Source organism: Protomyctophum parallelum (genome assembly GCF_964188405.1).
Source record: "Protomyctophum parallelum genome assembly, chromosome: 2".
Taxonomy (NCBI): Eukaryota; Metazoa; Chordata; class Actinopteri; order Myctophiformes; family Myctophidae; genus Protomyctophum; species Protomyctophum parallelum.
In genome coordinates this window covers 40,572,856-40,596,413 of record NC_139699.1, presented here as the reverse complement: position 1 = coordinate 40,596,413, position 23,558 = coordinate 40,572,856, and the positions used below count along the sequence as shown (strand labels likewise).

Below are 23,558 nucleotides of genomic sequence, written 5' to 3'. Positions count from 1 at the left end.
CATCAGAGTAAGATGTCATCAAGCTGTCATGGGCGTCCGATCGTCTGAATCCTGTTTTTTACTTTAATCACGTTCCGTGATTAGGATTCTGTTGACGACTCTTTATCTCATGGGGTGAGAGAGTATTTTGTGCTTCATCTTTAAGGGCAAAGTTGTTTGTCATGTTGTTCTCCATTTAATATTATTTCCCTTTGGTACAATGGTCAATCTGGAGTGGGTGACAGCTGATAATGGAATTAATACATGCAAATATTTATATGACATTACTGGGGGACAGGGCAGTCCTGTGCCCCAGGCCCAGATACAAGAAGAGTTACAAGGTCTTTTTTAACATAGAAATAAGATGTGAACATAAAATAATTATGAAACAATTAAATCATAATTAAGAAAATACCCAACAATCACGTCCCCAGTCTTTGAAGCGCATCCTCGCGCTTCTCACTTCACACCGCGGACCACCGCACACGATGTCCCTCATGTCCCTCACGCGAGAATATCACACTCCACATCCTGCCGACAATGCCAGATTCTATAGCATTACGTGGAAGCGGGATTGAACCCGGGGCTCCCACTCGCCATGACAGATTCATCTTGGCTTCCGCGTAATGCTACATTAGCATGCACAATAGCAGCACCCTGACTAGTATCACCTGCTGAACCTGTGCTTCCAACGTAGCTGCTGTAAGTTTATGTATAATTTGTATTCGAGTGAAGAAATGTGCCAGTAAAGTAAAAAATGCTTCGAAATTTTACGAAAGTATAGTACTTAATGTACTTCGTTACACCACTGAAATTAGCCACGTACTGGTAATTGAATATTTTTGTTTACGTCAAACAGGGTTTAGTGTGTGTGTGTGTGTGTGTGTGTGTGTGTGTGTGTGTGTGTGTGTGTGTGTGTGTGTGTGTGTGTGTGTGTGTGTTTACGCAGTTTATAAGCTCTGCTTGGCTTCACAGCCTTGATCCACCTTCTACTTAATCTAATGAAATGAGTCTGCTGTCGTCCATGTAATTAATTATTTAAATGAATGATGTTGTCTTGGTGCAGCTTTAACAATGCCCAATTAATTGTTAATACCATGTTATTAAAGGTACGCTAAATATCTCTATATTGAGATACCGGTAGTAATAGTTTAGAGCATTTGTTCAGAAACAGTGTAATTGCAGTGGTGGAAAGTAAGTACAATGTTGATGTATTTTGTACTTTACTTTAGTATTGAGTATTTCCAATTTACTAAAATACTTTTACTTCTACTTCACAACATCTCATAGGCATGCAAATATTGTAGCCTACTTTTACTCCACTATATGATTTGAAAACGTTATTATAAACTAACCACTTCAGCCCTATATACATTTCAGCCATTTGAAAAAAGCCAATCTACAAGCTCACAATGCATCGCATTGCAAAGCATTGTGCGCTTGTAGATCAGCTATTTTACTGTACTGTACTTTACTGTACTTTACTGTATTTTACTGTACTGTACTGTACTGTACTGTACTGTACTGTACTGTACTGTACTGTACTGTACATGCCTCTCCAGCTTTTGTCACATATAAAACAGAATTCATCCAATCGGTGGGGAGACAGATTAAATTACAAAGTACAGATTAAATTACAGATTAAATTAAACAAGTCAAATTGGAAGTGATGACACAAAGAAATGAGCAGACACAATTGGAACTGCAAAAAACTATAAGCTGATTAATCGGTAACATAGGTGAAATGTCATCCCTCCTGCCAATGTATTCTGTGTTTACTAAAGAGCTGGAGACATGTGTGCAAGATTAAGAACATCAACCACATATAGTCCTCAAAAGGATTGAAGTTATACAAAGAGTAAGGAAATACATCTGATGTCTCCATAGCCAGGATGCACTGCATGCACATACAGTTCATACATCTGATGTCTCCATAGCCAGGATGCACTGCATGCACATACAGTTCATACATCTGATGTCTCCATAGCCAGGATGCACTGCATGCACATACAGTTCATACATCTGATGTCTCCATAGCCAGGATGCACTGCATGCACATACAGTTCCAGACTCCCAGGAACGCACTCGCCCAGGGGGACGGGCCAGTTCCGTACTGTACTGTACTGTACTGTACTGTACTGTACTGTACTGTACTGTACTGTACTGTACTGTACTGTACTGTACTGTACTGTACTGTACTGTACTGTACTGTACTGGCACACACGAAAGCATCATATATACAGTTACTACGTGCGTGTGTGTTTGTGTGTGCGTTGCGCACAGGTGGTGAAAAACAACCATGCTGTTTTCGTGCCTTTCTATACATTGACATAACAACGCGTCATCAGAGCGGAGGGAGGGGCGTCAGCTGCGACTCCGCGGCTCCGCCCACCCCCCGGGGTAAGATTTGTGATTTGTGATTTGCTCTCGTTCACGGCAATGCAATTTGCGGCATTTTCAAAACAATATTGCGCAGAGTAGCGATTATCTAACGTATTTGCAATGCCATACGTTGAAAGATCTGTTGCCCGCGGACAAGGCACGTTACCTCCGCAAGTTAGATATTATCGGCATAGGTGTTTGCCGTATGTGATTAAGGATTGGAAAAAGTTGCATTGGCAGCCATAGAAAATTCTGCCCGGGGTAAAACACCGGATGTGATGTTTTTGGGCGTTCCTGTCTTGTTAAAAAACCGGCTGTGACGTTTTTGGGCGTTCCTGTCTTGTTTCGTGTCAGTGTATTAGTAAGTTCGAACCTGTGTTGCCTTGTTTTATATTTTGTATCATTTTAATAGAGTTCCAAACCTCTTAAAAAGGTGGTGTGGTCGGCTGTATTTTAAAGCTAAGCACCCAGCTCTGCACTTTAACACAATTATTTTACTTGTATTTTATTGGTAAATGTATAAGTATTAGCTCTTTTAGTGCTTTGGTGTTTTTAGCTGGTGCCACATAAGTATCATGTGAGGGGTCAGACTACGCGGTTTTCATGATCCTGTATCCAATGCAAGCATTTGCTTTGCACAAAATCCACTCCTTGGGCTAAACACGGCCATGCACTTCTCCAGGTGATCACAAATGTAACCTAGCTGGTATGGACTGTTAGTCCAAATATATATAGGATCAGGGTGTGGAGGAGATGAGAACACAAAGACTAATTAAAGTAATGACTTAATACCCCCTCTCCAATCTCTGAGACACCATTGCATGCACGCACAGATTGCATACACACAGATTGCACAAACGCACAGATTGCTCACTCACTCACGCTGCGCACGGTACATGCACACATGATAGGACAAGCACATATAACATGTTTATGCACTGACGCACGTACGTATAGAGGGGATAGGATCGGGTTAACTAACCACAAGCTATGTGGTTATGTGTGTGTGTGTGTGTGTGTGTGTGTGTGTGTGTGTGTGTGTGTGTGCGTGCGTGCGTGCGTGCGTGCGTGCGTGCGTGCGTGCTAGTTTTCGCCACCTCTGTCTTGTCTCCCAGCCAATCCCTATGCTGATTGTCACCTGTGTATGGTTATTCCTGATTATTTAAACCCAGTCCCCTACATTATCACAATCATTTCAAAAGGACCCAGGCTACACAGCAGGATAATATGATAATGCAACAAGCATGTGAGCATGCACGGTTGCTAAATCTGACTGGGAACATCATTACACTGTATGAATGGACAGCGAGGGATGGGAGGCCTTCATCACGTGAGACACAGATCAGATGAATGATGGTCAAGCATCTTGGAGACTCATTACTCAGTATTTATTTCAACATTTACTCAGGCACTAAAAACTATAGTTAGAAAATAAAATTCATGGAGTTATTTATTTAAAAAAATCATTCCTAAGCCAAGCACTTTTTCAGACCATGATACTTGCCTCCGCAGAGATCTACAAGCTTTGTTCTCATACAGAGACTCCGCAAGTCTTGTAGATCATGCTTTTTGTGGTGATGTATATGATCACCTAATTGCATTCATTTACGGAGGGGAAAAACAACAATATATAGCAACATTTAGAATCTGGTCTTACTGGGTTAAAACGTTTACCGGTATATTCATATTTTAAATTGTTGTATTGCTGAGTAACTTCAGTAAAACAAAAGGAGTAGTTGTTCTGGCAGCGGATACATGAATCATGGTTCATCATTTGAAGCATCTTGGAGTCAGAATATGTGCTATGAGGTCAGAGCTGACAGCAGCGACGGCTCTAAAAAATTGTGACTGTGGGGGGTGGGGGGGGGGGTATTTAGAGTGGGTGCTAATGAATTTTGGTTTACATAGAAGTCAGTCAGAGGCTGAGCAGGCAGAGCAGCAGGAGACCTTGTTAGTGAGAAAGCCTCTGATGAATGAAGCTCTGATCTGTAACCCTGTTGGAACAAACAGTGGTGAATGAACTACCAGTGAACTGTAACCCTGTTTGAATGAATCAGCTCTCCTTTGTGACGGGATGCTGTTCTGTTCCGGACAGGATGATAGAGGATGATGATGATGCGTCTCGTTAGAATTATAACTTGCTGTACATCAACCTCATGACTTACTCATAACTTACTACACATTTGGGAGTCAGTTTTATTCTAATAAAGTAGTACTAGAAATATTAGTTTGGATTAGAAATTTCCAATCAAATAAACCAGAATATCATCAGTTTGTTGGAGGGGGGTTCCAGATCAGGCCACCATGTAACCTCTACTGCCCAGTCGGCCACCATGCAGCCTCTGTACATTTACTCGAGTAGGCATAAAGTCTTGTACTGTGTTACAGTTTTGTAAGTACTGTGTTTGTGTACTGGATACATTTGAAAACATTTTTCATAATGACTAATTTTGCTTTTGGTATACTTACCAAGTATATTTTGATGCCAATACCTTAATTTGCACTTTTTATTCAAGTAGATTTTGAATACCAGACAAACAGTATTCTCAGTATTATTTCTACACCACAAGCCAGTATTGATACTTAAGATACGTAAGTAAAACATATTAATCCGCAATCTGATTGGTTGAAATAGCCATCGAGCTGTGCTTCAAACACGCATGATGGAACGCCTAATCAAAACATAAAATGACAGAGTTACCGGGTTGCAGCTTTCCATGCTCGGACACAGAGACAGATACGTACATAGACATGGATACACATAGCTGCGTAATGCTCAGCTATGCTGAGTCTCGCTGCTCTCCCAGAGAGCTGGTTTGCTAGGCTAGCGATTTTCTAGGAATTATTTCGGTCTGTCATAAAAAAATTAGCAAATATCTTTGTTATAATTAAATTGGGTGTTTTGATAAGGGTAACTGTTGTATAATCACACTATTACACTCAGCTGCTCTGAAAGAGGGTACATCATAGAATCATGAGTGATTCCAAGATATGCCAATTATGTTAACATTTTGGATCCAAAATTACCTTGACATTGACCTTTGACATATGACACTGGACTTCAATTTCTTCAGTCATAAATCAACTCAGCACCCCAGAAAACAACAGTTATGCCATTCCCAATATATCAGATATAAGGCTGAAAACAAGTAATCAGCTGAGATTTTGACATTGCTATCATATCATTTGATAAACTACAGACAGTACAAAAAACACATGCAACCCTTTGTCCCTTTTAATGGTACCGATATCCGAAAATGAGGCGTCTGGCCCATGGACTTGACAGGAACCAGAAGAAGAGATCTTAACTGGCCTCTATGCACTGGCTCCTGGTTAAATACAGAATATTGACCATCAGTGCAATTGCAATTAACACTGTACAGACTCAAGTAAGCTCTAGTAAGGCCTGCCACTAACTCGATATTCAGGAACACACACACACACAGTCGCACGCACGCACGCACGCACGCACGCACGCACGCACGCACGCACGCACACACACACACACACACACACACACACACACACAATTATTCATTTTTCCTGGAACGTGCACCCAGAATGCACCACGCAGGCTCGCAGTGTCCGAAGCGTGACGACGCCGACATCGAACAGCTCTCCTCCATTAAACCTCCCTGATGTTCCGTGAGAATGTCTGGTTTTAACCATTAGTCATCCTCTTCCTTTTCCACGTGCGGAAAGCCTCATTATTTTCACCATGTAATGTAACGTAATTAGTGATGCTGGGTGCTCGTTAAAAAACAGGAGTGTTGCTCATAAGAGCCACCTCGTTATGAAGGACCACGCAAAGGTTCATTAGCACCTTTATGATACCATGCTCGCGCCGCTGGAAACAAAAAGTATACTTAAAGAGATATTTCACTTTCAGACATGTTTGGGGTCATTTTGACATCTACTCAGGCTTTTGTGTGATTCAGTGTTTACAGATATTTGATATTCATTTTGATCAGACACGCCCCTTTCCTATACAATACAAACCCATTGTAACTCCAAACTCCATTTTAACCATGTTCGTTTCATTGGAAACACCTGTCGTTGTTTCTGGGCACTGCACACCAAAACCAAGGACGGGTGTTTTCGATGAATCGGTTAAAATTGAGTTAGAATTGACGATGCAGGGTTTACAAAGGGGCATGTCTGTTAAAAAGAATATAAAATATCTAAATACTGAATCAAGCAACTTAAAAACTGTCTGGGTTAAAACACAAAAGCCTGTGTAGACTATAAAATTACCCCAAACATGTTTAAAAGTGAAATATCCCTTTAAGTACAAGTAGTACCACAAGAAATGTAAAACAATTCTCAAAATGTGTCAAAATCTTTCAATTCAAATCGAGCTTTAATTATTAAAAAATAAGCAAATAAATTGAGCATGACACAACAAGGAAATGAAACGACATATCTATATGCAATGCATCATATCAAAGGTTTGATTGATTGATTGAAATATTTATTAACAGTTTGTAGAATTTACAGTACATTTTAAGCACAAACTCAATACAAAGACTGTTAACTGTGAGTGGACGACCCAATTAAGCATTACACTTGTTTACAACAGGGTCCACATTGTTCAATTCATCAAAACATTTAGAGACATACAAATAGACACTTCTATGTAGTTAAAGAACAGAACAGGAATTCATCATATAGGAAGCAAAAAGGGAAAAGATACATATACAGTGAGGGGAAATGGGGCGGGGGGGGGGGGGGATTCAGATTTTACAGAGGCCAGTTTCGAATTGCAGCCATCCGTAGGTGCCCTTTGAGAGCGGTTTTGAAGGAGTCAAGGGATTCACATGTCTTAATGACTGTTGGTAGGGCGTTCCACATTTTGGTGGCATAGGAGCGAAAATAATTTAGTCCCTTGTTTGTGCCGAATCTGGGTTGTACATGGTTTGTTGCACTCCCTCTGGTGTTGTGGGTGTGGACTTCGTTTACATTAAGGAAGTATTTAGACAGGTACATGGGTATCTTGGTGGTGTATCGAATCTTGTGGACCAGACCCATTGCAAGATGCTGTACTCTGTCGTCGACCCTAAGCCATCCCAGCCTGTCAAAGTGGGCAGGGGTGAGGTGGGTTCGGGGGGTGAGGCCAAGTAGGAGCCTGACCAGTTTGTTTTGGGAGGTCTGGAGCCTTGTTTTAAGGGCCTTTGAGGTGCTGTGGTACCAAGAGGTGGATGCATAGTCAAAGAAACCTTGTACGAGGGCTCCTGTTAAGGTCTTCAAGGTGTTTTTGCTGACCAGTGAGGAGATCCTGTAAAGGAATCTTGTTCTTTGATTGACTTTTTTGATTACGTTGGTGGCCATTTTATCACCGGAAAGATTGGCCTCCAGGATGGAACCTAGGTAGGTAATTTGATCTTTTCGTGTGATAATATTGTCACCCACTCTAACCAAGAAGCCATCTGCCTTGCTGAGATTACTATTTGATCCGAAGAGGATGGATTCAGTTTTTCCCAGGTGTAAGGATAGTTTGTTATCAGCGAGCCAGGTTCAGATTCTACCGAGTTCAGAGCTGAGGGTCTTTTCAACCTGCAGTTTGTTCCTGTCCGAGACCAGCAGTGCTGAGTCATCTGCGAACAGGAACAAGTTGCAGTCACAAGCTGAAGTCATGTCGTTAACATATATTAGGAACATGCCGTGAGGGCCTGGGTCATTACTTGGTCAAAGTCAAACAGCATTAAAAGTTTCTCGGCTATTTTTAAATTGAGTAAGTATATTGGTTAATATGTGCTCTGTAAATAATAATTAAAATCCACAAAGTAACTTGTGACTAAAGCTTAAAAAAAGTATAGTGGAGTAAAAACAACAATATTTTCCTCTGAGATGTAGTGGAGTAGAAATACTTAGTTACTTTAGTCTAGTCTATAGAAGGGATGTCCCAGACTTCCAGGCAGGTTTATTTTAGGAAGGCAATGTTTGTTTGCTACCGTCTGCCTGTCAGCACGCTCTCATCTACAGTGTGTGTGTGTGTGTGTGTGTGTGTGTGTGTGTGTGTGTGTGTGTGTGTGTGTGTGTGTGTGTGTGTGTGTGTGTGTGTGCGTGCGCGCGTGCGTGCGCGCGTGCGTGCGTGCGTGCGTGCGTGCGTGCGTGCGTATGTTAAACTTCCACTCACATGTCAACACTATCACAATGAGGTGTAATGTCAAGGCTTTGTGTGTGTGGGAGAGAGGAAGAGAGAAAGAAAGGTTCGGAAGGAAGGAAGGAAGGAAGGAAGGAAGGAAGGAAGGAAGGAAGGAAGGAAGGAAGGAAGGAAGGAAGGAAGGAAGGAAGGAAGACAGAGAGAGCGATAGAGAGAGAGAGAGAGAGAGAGACACAGAGAAGGTGGAGTGGAGGAAGAAAGTAGGCATGCATATCCGGCAGCCGGGGGTGTGGAGTGGGAAATATATATATCGTTTTTTTATTGGCCTAAGATATTGTCTATTCATTCATGAATCCAATTGCTGACCATACCATTAAATCCTATATACAGGTAAGGCAAAGATGTCTATAGCTATATAGCTATATAGCAGTCATCACAATGTGATGAGGTCCGCATATTTTGGGCACATTTGGGCAAGTGCATGGCTATGGCTGTTTTTGGAATGGATTCACAATCATGAAAACTCCCTAGTTTTGTCACATGCTACATGAAGCATAATGAAATTTGAAAATAATTTTTTAGGTTGCTAATGGTATGGTCACATAATTATATAAAAACCTATAAAAAATTGCTCAATACCAACAGCCAGTCAGCAAGTCGATTCATATGTATGTAGACAACATTTTTGGCCAATAAAAAATGATATACAAAATCTCCCACTTTAAACAAAATAAGCCGGACTATATTAACTTAATCGCAATTTGAATTGTGATGCAAACAGCAGAGGGTGCGTAGAAATAAAGATGAAAATGTGGGATCTTTTTAAGAGAATTTAAATTGAATTTTTTTAATTTAATTGAAAAAGAAATACGTTTACTGTCATTTGCTACCGTATTAACCAGAGGCTATAAGAAAATACTGGAAAATAAATTTGTGTTAAAAAATCGTGAAAAAACATAATCGTTAACATGCCGTGCATTAGAATCTTACAGTGAATCGTGAATTGACAATTGAGTGAATCGTTACATGCCTAGAAGAGAGAATAAATCATTGGCCTCATAGCATGTTTCATGAGTCATATTTTTCAGGAAAGAAGAAAAAAAATTACTTAGGCAAATTATACAAGTATACATTTTTTTTATATATCTGGCCTTTCTACTCTCCTAACACTGCTGAATCAGAATGCAACAGGCTTCATTGGCATGACATTTGACTTGAAGTGTTGCCAAAGCACAATTACAATTATGACATGAAAAATAAACAATAACATAAAATCAATTAACTTAAATAAAGGAGATAAGGCGATATAAGTAAAACATGGTATACCGGTATCTTTGTTGTGGTTCTCCCTTAATTGTCTTGCGACAGGACAGCACAATTATTTCTGTTATTTCTGTCATTCTCATTATGCAAAATGTCCCATTTCACGTTCTCAGATCTTTGAAAATACCAGATAGGGCCGGGGAGGAAGGGCTCTCTCTCTCCTCCCTCCACCATCCCTCCCTCCCTCCCTCATCCCCTCATCTTGATAAATACCCCGGCACTGAGTCCACTCCTGCAGATACCGTGCAACAGGACACCCAAACCACACCAAAGAAAGCCATTCAGCTGCCTGTAGAGACAGATAGACAGTGTGTCTGTCTCCCTTCATTCACAGCGTGACGGACAAACCCCCAGCAGGACATTGTGACCTGTAAACATTAATATCCAGTCGTCATCATCATCATCATCATCACCACCATCATGTACTCCAGCAAGTCAGACTCCCAGGGACCAAGAAGAGGACGCAGCTTTGACTCCATGAACACTGTTTATGAAGAGAACCATCTCAACAAAGAGGTCAGTGTTTTTCAACCCATTAAGACTTATGGAGGCCGATTTTACAAATTGTCTTCTAAATCCTAAAACAGTTTTCTGAAAATAACGTATGTTGGTTCTCAAACTTTTTCATGTCAAGGACTCCCATCTCAAAATATGGTGCTCCAGTGGCAGTGCAGGGACACCCAGAACCAAAGATTAGAGAAAAAAGAAATCACACTTGTGTGAAGTGAGGGTCGCTCTTATCATAGCGCTCTTACCATATCATGACATCATCAGATACTATGACATAAAATTGTCCATTCATTGTGAATGGGAATTTAATGTTTGTGTAGGACAACATTTCTGCACATACACCAAAAGCTGGACATATAGGAGGGGCTATCGACCCTCAAACATCACACAGCTGTGAAGTGAGGGGCGCTCCAGGGGCCACCAGACAGTGAGTGGCCTTGTGGTTAGAGTGTCCGCCCTGAAACTGGGAGGTCGGGGTCATACCAAAGACTGTAAAAATGGGACCCAATTCCTGCCTGCTTGGTACTCAGCATCAATGGGTTGGACTGGGGGGTCAAATCCACTAATCAAATGATTCCTGAGCGCGGCACGGCTGCAGCTCACCGCTCCAAGAGATGGATGGAAAACTAATTTTATTGCGGTAACGTGTGTGACAAATCATACCACTTTGACTTTGACTTATCATCATACAGTTGATCAGTATAGACATCATCAGCCAACAGCCAATCAAATCATCACAAATGTCATTCCGGCTATTTGCTTTTGGCATCTTCACTTTTCTGCCCTCACTTTTTATCCTCAATTATGTACTTTGCTCAGCCAATCCTTAAAAAAATATGTCTCATCAAAATATATTAAAGTACAGCAATACATGACAATGTACTATTAATATTTCAACTAAGGGGTCTTCGGGCTTGACCCCTAATGACCACCTTCTTTGTTTCTAATTTTAAATGGCATCTATAAACAGATGCTAGGTTCATTGTTTACCTGGTATCCTGTATAGCTTCAATTATTTTGATATTATATTGTTTAGACAGATGCAGGTTCACTGTTTACCTGTTATCCTGTACAGTTCCAATGTATACAGATTAATATGTTCATCGTAGGCTATATTGTTTAGACATTTTGCTAGGTTCATTGTTTACCTGTGATCCTATACTGACTGAGGCACTACTACACTGTCTCTCTGCATTCTGTGTATGTGTTTACCTATGTATAAGGCACTCTGGATGAAGAGCGCCTGGTAAATGCCTAATAACAATTGTTTGAAATCTGTTTCCACTGGTTAACGCTCAGTGGGTGGAAACTAAAGCCAGCTCTCTGCTGCTGAAATGTCAAGGACTTCCATGTCAGCAGTAGCACATTGTTGCTGTCGGAGTGAAAACCTCACAAGTCCAAAACCAGTGGGGAAAAAGTACTCACATTTTTTACTGGAGTAAAAGTATCAATAGGCCTACTGCAATGTGGAAATTCGATACATACGATACAAGTAAAAGTCTGGAATTCAAAATCTACTTGTTTGTGGTACCAATTAAAGAACCAAAGCAAAAACGTATTATGCAGAATATCCCATTTCAAATATTCAATTGCATACAAATCTTTTGAAAAGCTTACAATGTCTTGCATCGCGCAAACACATTTTGAGCTCGAAGATCGATTATTTTCAAATGGCTGAAATGTATATAGGGCGCTGAAGTGGTTTGTAAAAATAATCAAAATCTACAAAGTAACTAAAGTTTTCAAATGAGGGCAGTGGAGTAAAAGTGCAATATTTGCCTCTGAGATAGTAGTATTGATAGTAGGCTATAGATGAGTATTGGAAATTGGAAATATAGGCCTACTAACGTAAAGTACAAACACCTCAAAATTGTCAAATCAAATCATCGATCGCTGGGGTACGCACAAACACAAAGCTGGGAATAGGAAGAGGGGCTAGCGCCCCTCAAAAATGAAATATAACATTGAAATATGGAGATACAGGGTTTCTGCCCGATATGGAGGTCAGAGTGTTTGTCAAGTGAATGGAACCAAACATCTGTCACTGTGGTTGCTGTGTGTTCAAACACCGCGTGAAAGAGCTACCGTACAGATGAAAGAGGAAATACAGTAAATTGTCTGTCTCATTTCAGCAGGACGGCAAACTCACTAATGATACTGTCTTTAGTGCCCACTGACTCAGTGTCAGAACTGGCGAGGCCAAACCTAAAGAGCATGCATGGGGCCGCCATGCTTGTTGGCCCGAGACCCGAAAGGCTGAAACACCAGAGGATGCCTTAGAGCTTCAAAAGACAATTTTCTGTGGCATCACATGTCATGGATGAATAAACATAAAAAAAAAACATTCACTTTTAGACCAGTTATAACCCGGTTTTAGACGGCTGGTGAAAATGCTCAGTGAGTCCATTTAACTAAAACAAAATGAATTCAGTTAATTCAGGCAACGCCTGGAAAATAGAACGGTGGCGTATCGGAGCGTCAGGCGAGGCGTGAACGCGCGTCGGACGCCACCGGTGTGGGATAGGTTCATTGAAAATAACGGAGGCGGCTGTTTTGACGCGCGGCGTTCGCAGACGGTGTGTGAGGCCCTATATAGGCTATCAGTAAGTACACAGTCACACCCAAGTCTGTTCAAGTTCACTTTTAACTTCATGTTTGAACACCTTTGGTTTTGTTTGTTCTGTAGTAGATTATCTGATTCCACATGGTGGCTCCACTCACTCAGAGCTTTAATTAAATGCAGCATTTCTGCTCAGAGGGATTTGAAGTTGATCCACTTCTACTACTAATCCTGAGCTGCTGCGTTTACGTCAAACATGTGCATGTGCATGTGCGTGTGCGTGTGCGTGTGCGTGTGCGTGTGCGTGTGCGTGTGCGTGTGCGTGTGCGGGTGCGGGTGCGGGTGCGTGTGCGTGCGTGCGTGCGTTATATCAATATAACAATATATGAGACCATGCTTTATATCACCTGAGTCTTATTTTTACTGTTTATTTTCAAATATTTTCAAAAATAGTGAATATCGAGCTGATATTTATAGTATGGTTAAAATTGTTAAAATATACAATATTATAATCTAATTAGTGAAATTATATTCTGTTGGAATTCAATCAAGTCTGATCAGATTGTACAGACATTGTGCTTATTGTTATTTGTGGTTTGGCCGAGCGTCTATATACGAACACAATTGGCCCGTGTTCAGCCGGGCGGGGAGGAGGGCGAACTTTGTCACTGCATATGTATTCCTATGGGCTTTGGTGGCACCTGTCAGTGGGGAGTGTCAGGCGGGAGGAGTAGGACGAAGGCTCTACGTCCTCCCGGTGGAGGCTCCTCACTGGCAGGTGAGTCAGTAGGATAGGACAGCAGTGACAACAAAAAATGTGTGAGGGGAGGAATCAATTGGGATAACGAGTCTTGGGGAGAAAAGGGGGGAATAAGCTAAAAAACAAGTGTTTGTGACCAGATGACCAAGCTGAGCTTCAGCAAGATGAGTGACAGCAACAAGGACAACAAGAGCAGAGCCCATGGGAAGGGTCAGGCTGCCATCGTCTTCTCCTTGAAGAACGAGGTGGGAGGGCTGGTCAAGGCTCTCAGACTCTTCCAGGTGAGTGTTGCATTGGCTTTACAAGGCCTGTGGGGCTTTTCACCTCGCCATTTACCGGTACTAGTTTAGAAAAACCTTTGCACGCCCAGAATAAAAAACTTCAGGAGCAGGAAAACAAGTTCACATCAATAAACGCCCGCACACTGCCGAACTGCAGTGGTGTGTGTCACGGTTCGTGACATGTTATGTTTAACTTGTGTACCTTTTATTTTGTAGTATTGTTTTGCGCCCTCCTTTCTGCCCCTGTAGTTCTGTACCTGCCTTGTCTAACCTGTATTGTGATTAGTCTTTGTTATCCACCTGTGTCCTCTTAGTCCCCCAGCCAATCCCTGTCTTGATTTTGAGTTTTGTTTCACCTGTGCCTAGTTAGTCTGTGTCTATTTATACTCCCCTGTTTGTTCATTTCCCTTGCTAGTTCGTCACTTAATGTCAGTAGTGTTCAGCTCCTCATGTATCCATGATTTAACTCCTAGTGTATTGGATAGTGTATAGATTTATGTACTTCAAGTTCCTTGTGTTGGTTTTTTGGAATAAAACCCTTGCATTGAAGCTCATCTGCCTTCGCCTATCTGTCTGCAATTGGGTCCTAATAGCTCCTGCCCTTGCACTGTGACAGTGTGAAGTAACGAAGTACATTTACTCAAGTACTGTACTACTTAAGTCCAATTTTGAAGTATTTGTACTTTACTTGAGTATTTCCAATTTCCAATGCTTTTCTTCTACTCCACTACAATTATTTGAAAAGGTTAATAAAACATTTGAACCGCTGTCCAGTGGACTCCTAATGTGCCTTACATATTGTCATATAGTAAATCAGTGTCATACATATTCGGAAGAAAACATGGATACTTGACAATCATGTTCTTATGGTGAAAATAAGAACATTATAATGGTGGTAAATCTCGAATTTGCCACGGACAAGGCCAAGTCCGGCAAGGGCACATACGTCCGTGTACGAACATATTCATGACTCATCCCCTTCTGTTATATTGCTATTTTGATATTTTTACTTCCCCCACTGGTGCTATTAGACTAATGAGCTGGCAACAGGGCTACTCTGTTAACACCTCCAGCCAGGCTCCATACAAGCTAGAGGTCAAACCCTAAAACGCTTTCCATGTGGGGATAAAACCCCATTAGTCTGCTTCTTACCAATGGTGGAAAGAAGTACTCACATTTGTTTTACTTAAGTAAAAGTATCAATACTTCAATGTAGAAATACAAAATGTAGGCTACTTAAAGTGCCAAAAGCAGAATGTGCCATTTCAAGTTTTCAAATGTATAAAACATCTATAGAATATAGCAGATCTACATATAAGCTCACAATGTGTCGCAAGTCTCGCGCCGCATTGTGATAAGATACATTGGCTATTTTCAAATGGCCGAAATGTATACAGGGCTATGTCAGTGTATGTTTTGTAATAATAATCAAAATATACAAATTAACTAGTAACAAAACATTTCAAATAATTGTAGTGTAGTAAAAGTACAAGATTTGCCTCTGAGATGTAATTAAGTATTAAGTACAGTACTTGAGATCATGTACTTAGTTACTTTCCACCACTGGTTCTTACAAGGTGTGAAGTACTCAATCAGTAATCAATAATGCAGAATGTTTCTGTGTTGCCTTTGTCAGCATGACACTGATGAAGGCTGGATAGCTGAAACGTTTGTGCTTCATTGTAAAGACATGGAGAAGAATTAATATAAAAATTAACTCTTGTCATTCTGAGAGCGACCCATCATTTTTGTAAATGATAAGAGGATATCGCACCAGAGCGTGGTGGTAACAAAACTATTACCTATCGTTGTAATCAAAATCTACATAATGAAAAAGTTTTCAAATAATTGTAGTAGAATAAAAAGTATGCTCCTCACATTATGTAGAATTACCTGTTACCTATCCACTTGTGCCTTGTGGCACATAAGGCCTTCACAGAGCGCTTCCACTTCTCACGGTCAGCTGCTGCCATCCTCACTTCAGTCCATGACCTCCATCCTGCCTCTTGTCTCTCCTTCTCAACGGTACGCCTCCAGGTGGTCTTTGGTCATCCTTTCCTTCCTTTCCCTTCTGGTGCCCATGTTAATGCTATGTTGCAGTCATTGTTGTGGTCCTGTCGTAGTATGTGTCCAATCATCTTCCATCTACGCAGCTTCACTTCCTCACTCAGCGGCTTCATCTCAGCTCTTTCTAGCAGCTCTTTGGTGCTGATGTGATCTTCCCAGTGTATACTCTAGTGTATATTCTTCGTAGGCATCTGTTGTGAAACACATCAACTGCCTTGTTGTCTCCTTTGTTCATTTTCCACGTTTCACATCCGTATAGCAGTACTGGCAACACTAGTGTCCTGTACAGTTTTAGCTTTGTTCTTCTCATGATGTTGTTTGAGCTCCAGGTGTTTCTCAGTCTGATGAATGCACCTCTTGCTTTTGACACTCTACTCCTCAGGTCCTTCATGCCACCTCCCTCTTTGCAAATTGTGGCTCCTAAATAAGTGATCTGCTCTACTTCAAGATCTTGTCCATTGATCTGGATTCTTTCCTGGTTCCTTGGATTAATCCTCATTGTTTTTGTCTTTTGTATGTTGATCTTGAGTCCTACTCGCCTGGCTTCTTCGTCCATTTGTGTTGTTTTATTTTGAATATGCTGTTTTGTGGAGGAGAGCAACGCTATGTCGTCTGCGAAATCTAGGTCGTCAAGTTTTGATGTCAGCTTCCATCGAATTCCATTCTCTCCCTGTCTAACTGTTCTTCTCATTACCCAGTCAATCACAATCAAGAACAAGAACCCTGACATATTGCATCCTTGTTTAACGCCGGTTTTTATGTTAAACCACTCGCATATTTCTCCCTGGTCTTCTACTGCACACTGAAAGTCTTCATAAAACGTTCTATCCATTCTAACAATCTTCTCTGGGATTCCGTACTTCTTCATCATTATCCACAGGCTTTCATGATGGACAGAGTCGAAAGCCTTTTCGAAGTCTACAAAGTTCATGTATAGTGTTGCTTGCCACTCGTTAACTTGTTCTATAATGTTTCGCAGTATGAAGACTTGTTCAGTTGTTCCCCTACCTGTCCTGTAACCAGCTTGTTCCTTTCTCAGCCTGCAGTCTATTCCTTTCCTTATGCGATCTACAATAATCCTGCCAAGTATCTTTCCTACTACAGAGAGTAGGGTTATGCCTCTCGAGTTCTTGCATTCTTTGAGGTTCCCCTTCTTTGCTAGTTTTGTAATGAGCCCTTTCTTCCAGTTTGTTTGGATCTTCTCATGTTTCCATATTTTCCCTAACAATTGATGTACCTTCATTGTTGAGAACTCTATGTCTGCTTTTAACAGTTCAGCTGTGATGGAGTCGATTCCTGGTGCCTTGCCGCTCTGTAGTCTTTTAATTGCTTCTTTGACTTCACCTAGTGTTGGTTCGTTTACCGAGATCTCTTCAATTCTGTCATTGAAATCGCATTCCTCATCTTCAGTTATTGGGTTTTCTGGTTCTACTCTATTAAGCACTTCCTTGAAGTGTTCTGTCCATCTCGACTTAATTGCGTCTCTTCCACTAATGAGGTTACCATCCTTGTCCAGTACTGCTGTGCTCTGTCTGGGTCTCTCGTTGGACAGTGTCTTTGTGAGTCTATATAGTGTCTTCATGTGTTGTTTTCTTGCAGCATCTTCAGCTTCACTTGCGATGTTCTCTATCCATTTCCTTTTGTCTGCTTTTAAACTTCTTTTCACCTCTTTGTTCGTCTCTGTGTACTTATCTTTTAGCTGCTTCTTGATTCTTTCGGAATGTGTTCCCAGGATCTTCTTATTTATGGCTTCTTTGTTCTACAAGGCTCCATGATTCTTCACTGATCCATGGCTTCTTCTTTTTCCGTGGTCTACCCAAGACTGCCTCAGCTACTTCTATGTACGCCTTCTCCATTACTTGGGAGTCACGCTCTACCTCTTCATCTTCTACGCACTTGCATAATTCCCTGCATATGCATTATGTGCCTCTCTGGCTTCTGAAAAAGCATCTGTCAAAAAACTTTGAAATGAGGGGTCATATGTACTGTAGCTATTTTCTTTTATATTCTATGCTCTGTTGATTAATTGACTACATGCATGGGACTAAAAATGGGAACAAGTCCCCAGCCAGGAACTTTTATTGTGTTATACTTTTAAAGCCCAATTGTTTTAATTGATCCACCGACAGGAGAAGCACGTCAACCTGGTGCACATCGAGTCGCGCAAGTCCAAGAGGAGGAACTCAGACTTTGAGATCTTCGTGGACTGTGACAGCGACCACGAGCAGCTCAAAGAGCTGACTCAGCTGCTGAGGACACACGCCAACGTGGTGGAGGAGCTGGACCCTCTGGACAACAGCAGAGAGGACGGTAAGGGGCTGCACAACCATATTGGCATGTGGTCAAAATTCAATGTTAGCCAAGAACATACAGTACAAAATGAGTGTACAATAATATTAACAGAAACACATAAAGGGCTAGCCTTGGTAGTGCTGTCGCCTCACAAGCCCTGGGTTCGATTCCCGCTGGGGACAAATGTGGGCGCTGGGGGCATGTTCTCTCCTCCGCGTCATCAGTGCCCATACCCGAGGCTGGGTTGGTGAAAGGGCCTTTCTGTGTGGAGTTTGCATGTTCTCCCCGTGTCCCCTAGGGTAGTTACCCTCACAAAAAACATGCAGTAATCCTGGTCTCTAAAGTACCTCCCCCTGGCCAGCCGGGGCGCCTGATGGAGGGGAAAGGAACTGGTCAGAATAACGTGTTCATTTCACGTGCTACGTCCGACTGGGGAAACTCCCTCTGAAAAGAAGCAGCTTGGACTCCTCATGTATAGAAGGAAGAGGTCAGTCCGCTGCCCCCCAGGTTGGCAGAGGAAGTGTAGCGCCCAGGATTACATTGGATAATTGACACTGGGTGAAAGAATGGGGTGCAAAGTTGTGGGATGAAAAATTATCATCATCATTTAAGATAAATGTTGAGATCATAATTGTTCAAATACAAGAGCGCTCGCCCCCAAAACACGCTCACCCCAGCTTTAATCCGGCAACCTGGGGACGGTCTCCACCAGGTATTCCTAAAACGTAACCTCAGTAAAACTATAGCTAAACCTAACCTTATTCCTAAACGTACCCACAGTAAGACTATGGCTAAACCTAAACTTGTTCCTAAATGTAACCTCAGTAAACTATGCCTTATTCCTAAACGTAAACTTGTAACAATCGCCCCTTGTGTCTTAAGGCAAATTATTAACTAAGGAAAACTAAACAACAGATTCGTAGGGATATAGTTCAAATTATTTATATAGAGATGCTGCATACGTATATTGTCGAACAAAACGGTGTACCACCAAACCAAGCACTTGACAAAGTGCGTCTGTCCCTGTCGCTCTCCCTACAACATAAAAAGAATCAACAGGCAGACAAACTGAAAACAAACAATTCTTTCAAAACCCCTCACGCCCCAAACAAGTCCCGACGCTCTCTGTCGCGTCCTGCCACAACGTTTACAACCCACAAAACAATTAACACCCCGCCCAAAGTCAAGTGCGCGCAACCACGCTAAGTATTAAATAAATAAATAATAAAGTCCGCGTTCGTCCTCTTCCTTAATTGAATGCGGCACGCCCGCGACAGTCTTGAGCTGGCCCTCAGATCAGACAGATCAGGCAGTTGCCTGGGGCAACAGGAGCGGGAGGGGCAGCAGAGCTGTCAGCCCAATCACAGAAACTTTCGCTTTTTTTCAAGCAGGCACACTAGTGTGCTCCTAAACAGCTGAGCAGGCTGCTAGTACTGCTATGGCCACAGGAGGGAGCTAATCGTCCAGTGTGAAACAATAATAAATCAGTCATGTGTATTATAGCCTTTGTGTGTATAAATATATATAAATGACTCTACATTGGTTGGTGACCACAGATGGCCGTATGCGCGGGGAGGGGGGGCATCTGGAAATATTATGCCTGGGGCAACATTTTCAATAGGGCCGGCCCTGAGTAGTTCCAAAGAAAGTTCCAAAGAAAAGAGCTCCTTCGCTCTGAACTAGACAAAAAACAAATTAAAAGTTTGTAATCCAACTGAAAGCCTTTGGCTCGATCTCACCGGTATGTAGGTTGTTCAATCTCAATGGCAGAAAACCCCCGACCGGACTCCAGTCCAAACGCCGATCACCCGACGGCGGCAGCAATTAAGCGGTTGCTTAATTCCCCGACGGTCCCGACAGTTCTGTTGCTATAACGGCTGCAGATAGCGCGATCAAACTTAATACTTTCATCCGACTGCTACCTGGCGCTCCTCTTCCCCCGTGTAGGCCTGCCCTACACATTCATTCAGCTTTTTTCCCCCTGTCCCCCGTGTGTCACTTCCTCCCTATGTGTGGGTGGTGACATCAGTCTCTGTCACCTGTCACTCAAAACAGTCCGAGGCCCATTACCATCCTTGTGAATAGGAGAACATACTATGCATCACACGTTATATTTCTTTTCATAAATACCAACATGTATAAGAAAAACAAAGTAGAAAAACATTAAAATGTGCTTCGTCACAAACTCATTCATAACCTTAAACTCAGTAAATTAATACAAGAACCGCTGGAGGCAATCAGTCCACGAAAACAAACGGGGCGAGAGTGTTTACTGGTTGAACATACAGTACATCAACCACTTAAACATAGATGAGCAAGCTCACAATGCGACACATTGGGAGCTTGTATAAATCTGCTATTTTCAAAAGATTTGAATATATTTTATAAATACTGTATGATATCTTTGAAAAGGGACATACTGCATAATGAGTGCTTTTATTTTTCGTACTTTTGATACCAATACTTTTGTACTTTTACTCAGGTAAATGTTTTACCTTACCCTGACTTTTACTTGTAACAAAGTTACATTGCAGTATTGATATATTTTAGTTAAGTGAATCATTTGAGTACTTTGTCCACCACTGCAGACCCAGCCCCCTGGTTCCCCAAGAAGATCTCAGATCTGGACATGTGTGCCAACCGGGTCCTGATGTATGGCTCAGAACTGGATGCTGACCACCCTGTATGTTATACTATACTGTACACTACAATAATACTGTATAGTACACTACAATACCCACAATACCACTGTGCAATACGCTACACTACACTACACACAATACTGATCATCCTGTATGTTATGGTACACATACACAATACCAGTGTAGTTTGTTTGTTGATACAGGTAAAACCATATAGACAAAAGGTATCCTTAATTCCTCCAAGTAGTACTGCTTGCACAACAATTAAATAGTTTATTTGATGATGAGCAAGGCAAATAAATAACAGGACCTACGCGTTTTTCGACCAAAAGGTCTTCGTCAGGGTCTATAGTTTGTTTGTTTGTTTGTTTGCAGGGCTTCAAAGACAACGTTTACCGTAAGAGAAGGAAATACTTTGCTGACCTGGCCATGAGCTACAAGCAGTGAGTTTACTCAAAGTACACTTCCTCAGTGTCACACATAACATTGTATATGTTTATTCTTCAGTGGAGAGACTATGCCACATAGACATAACATTATATATGTCATTTGTAGCCTGGTTTCCAGCACATACCAGTAAGACGCCTGAGGGCGAGAAGCGTCCTCACCCTTGCGTGCACGCATCCGCCTGGGTGACAGCAGACTATGGGCGAGTGCTGGTGCTTTGGCATGGGGGGGTCAGATCAACATATCCGCCTGGGTGACGGCAGACTATGGGCGAGTGCTGGTGCTTTGGCATGGGGGGGTCAGATCAACATATCCGCCTGGGTGACGGCAGACTATGGGCGAGTGCTGGTGCTTTGGCATGGGGGGGTCAGATCAACATATCCGCCTGGGTGACGGCAGACTATGGGCGAGTGCTGGCGCTTTGGCATGGGGGGGTCAGATCAACATAACCGCCTGGGTGACGGCAGACGGCAGACTGCTGGGCGAGCGCTGGCACTTTTGCATGGAGGGGCAGATAGAATGAATTCTGTACTGGCCACATATGGAGCGTGTCTTGAGTGTACAGGGTTCGATGAGGTCAGATCAACATATGGAATGTCAGAACAGGTCAGCTCCATATATGGAGATCTAAGGGTGACAGCAGGGGCAGTGTCTTGAGTGTACAGGGTTTGATGAGGGCCCAGGTAGGCCCGGGCCTTAATTTTTCGGCCTGTTGAGAACGTAAATATTGATGACATCAGGGATCTCCATATATTGGCTTAATTGTGACAGCAGGTCGCATTTACTATGACATCAGGGATCTTCATCACTGATGATGTCACATGATGTCATGAGACCTGGGCACCATATATGGGACTTTCCCCATGTATGGAGATTTTGAATGATACACTGATGGACAGGAAATGCACGATTCCATAGTTAATATGCCTGGAGCAGGTCATTGTGTTATGTATTTATTCCTCAGTGGAATTGGAATATAGTCTTTCCACTGACAATTAAACAAATGTGTCACATAGACATACCATTTAAAAGTTATAGGCCTATTATGTTATATGTTTATTCCTCAGTGGAAAGACTATAGTCTTTAGGATTAAACGTATATGCTACGTGACATGAAATTTAAAGTTATGTTCTGTTTATTCCACAGTGGAGAGACTATATGACATACAGTAGACATGGCATTTAAAAGTTATATAATTATGTTCTATATGTTTATTCCTCAGTGGAGAGCCTATGACATATTTGACATTTAAAAGTTATATATTATGTTATGTATGTTTATTCCTCAGTGGAGAGACTATATGCCACATAGATTTCACAGAGGAGGAGGTGCGGACGTGGGGGGTGGTGTTCAGGGAACTCAACAAGCTGTACCCCACGCATGCCTGCAGAGAGTACCTGAAGAACCTGCCCCTGCTGTCCAAACACTGCAACTACAGGGAGGACAACATCCCACAGCTGGAGGACGTCTCGCGCTTCCTCAAGGGTGAGAGAGGGGGCGCCAGAGGGACCCTAATACTGTAATGACAATTAACGTGATGTGTTTGTGTGTGTGACAGATTTACCTTGGTCATTGATTGATTGAAGTACAGTTTGCAGAATTACAGTACATTTCAAGCACAACTCAATACAAAAAACAGTTAACTGTGAGTGGACGACCCAATCTATAGTCAAAAAACAGGAAATCATCATCATAAAGGAGGCAAAAAGGGAAAAGAAAACATATACAGTGAGGGGGAAAAGGGGTGGGTGGGGGATTCAGCTTAAGTAAAACATTTGGGTACTTTTTCCACCACTACCTAAACATAACCTTATTCCTAAACCTATAACCTAAAACTATGCCTATGTCTTGTGGTGAGCGTTCTGAGAAATAACTACATACAGGCAAGTTGGTTTGAAGGTGACCGTTCCGGTCTGTTTTCTGTTTTCATGTTTTGGTTACTTGGTTGATTATTTAGACAGGCTCATTGTTTACTTGGTATCCTATACTTTCTATAGCTTAATGTACAGATTATTATGTATAGCATAAACAGATAGGGGCCACCCTAGTGTAGTGGTTAGAGCATGCCTTTCATGCGGAAGGTTGTTGGTTTGACTGGGGTCAACGTCAGCAAGGGCATGCGGTCCCAACGGAGTCCAAACACCTCTCATGAGGAGGTGTGTCTATATAGCATGTCCTGGACGGGGTCTGCGGACGTAAAAGTTAAAACTT

The 23,558-nt window shown here is 42.0% G+C and overlaps 1 protein-coding gene across 1 annotated transcript in view; it reads left to right on the top strand.

The window, feature by feature from the left end:
• Positions 1–10,207: 10,207 nt before the first annotated feature.
• LOC310877580 (tryptophan 5-hydroxylase 1-like) overlaps positions 10,208–23,558 on the top strand; it is a gene marked incomplete at both ends in the record, with an annotated part of 16,656 nt that continues 3,305 nt past the window's right edge. Inside the window, 6 exons of the mRNA XM_083791508.1 lie at positions 10,208–10,303; positions 13,758–13,898; positions 18,095–18,275; positions 20,852–20,940; positions 21,275–21,342; positions 22,636–22,832. Of these exons, the coding sequence (XP_083647634.1) occupies positions 10,208–10,303; positions 13,758–13,898; positions 18,095–18,275; positions 20,852–20,940; positions 21,275–21,342; positions 22,636–22,832 (772 nt within the window). The remainder of the gene's footprint in view (positions 10,304–13,757; positions 13,899–18,094; positions 18,276–20,851; positions 20,941–21,274; positions 21,343–22,635; positions 22,833–23,558) is intronic.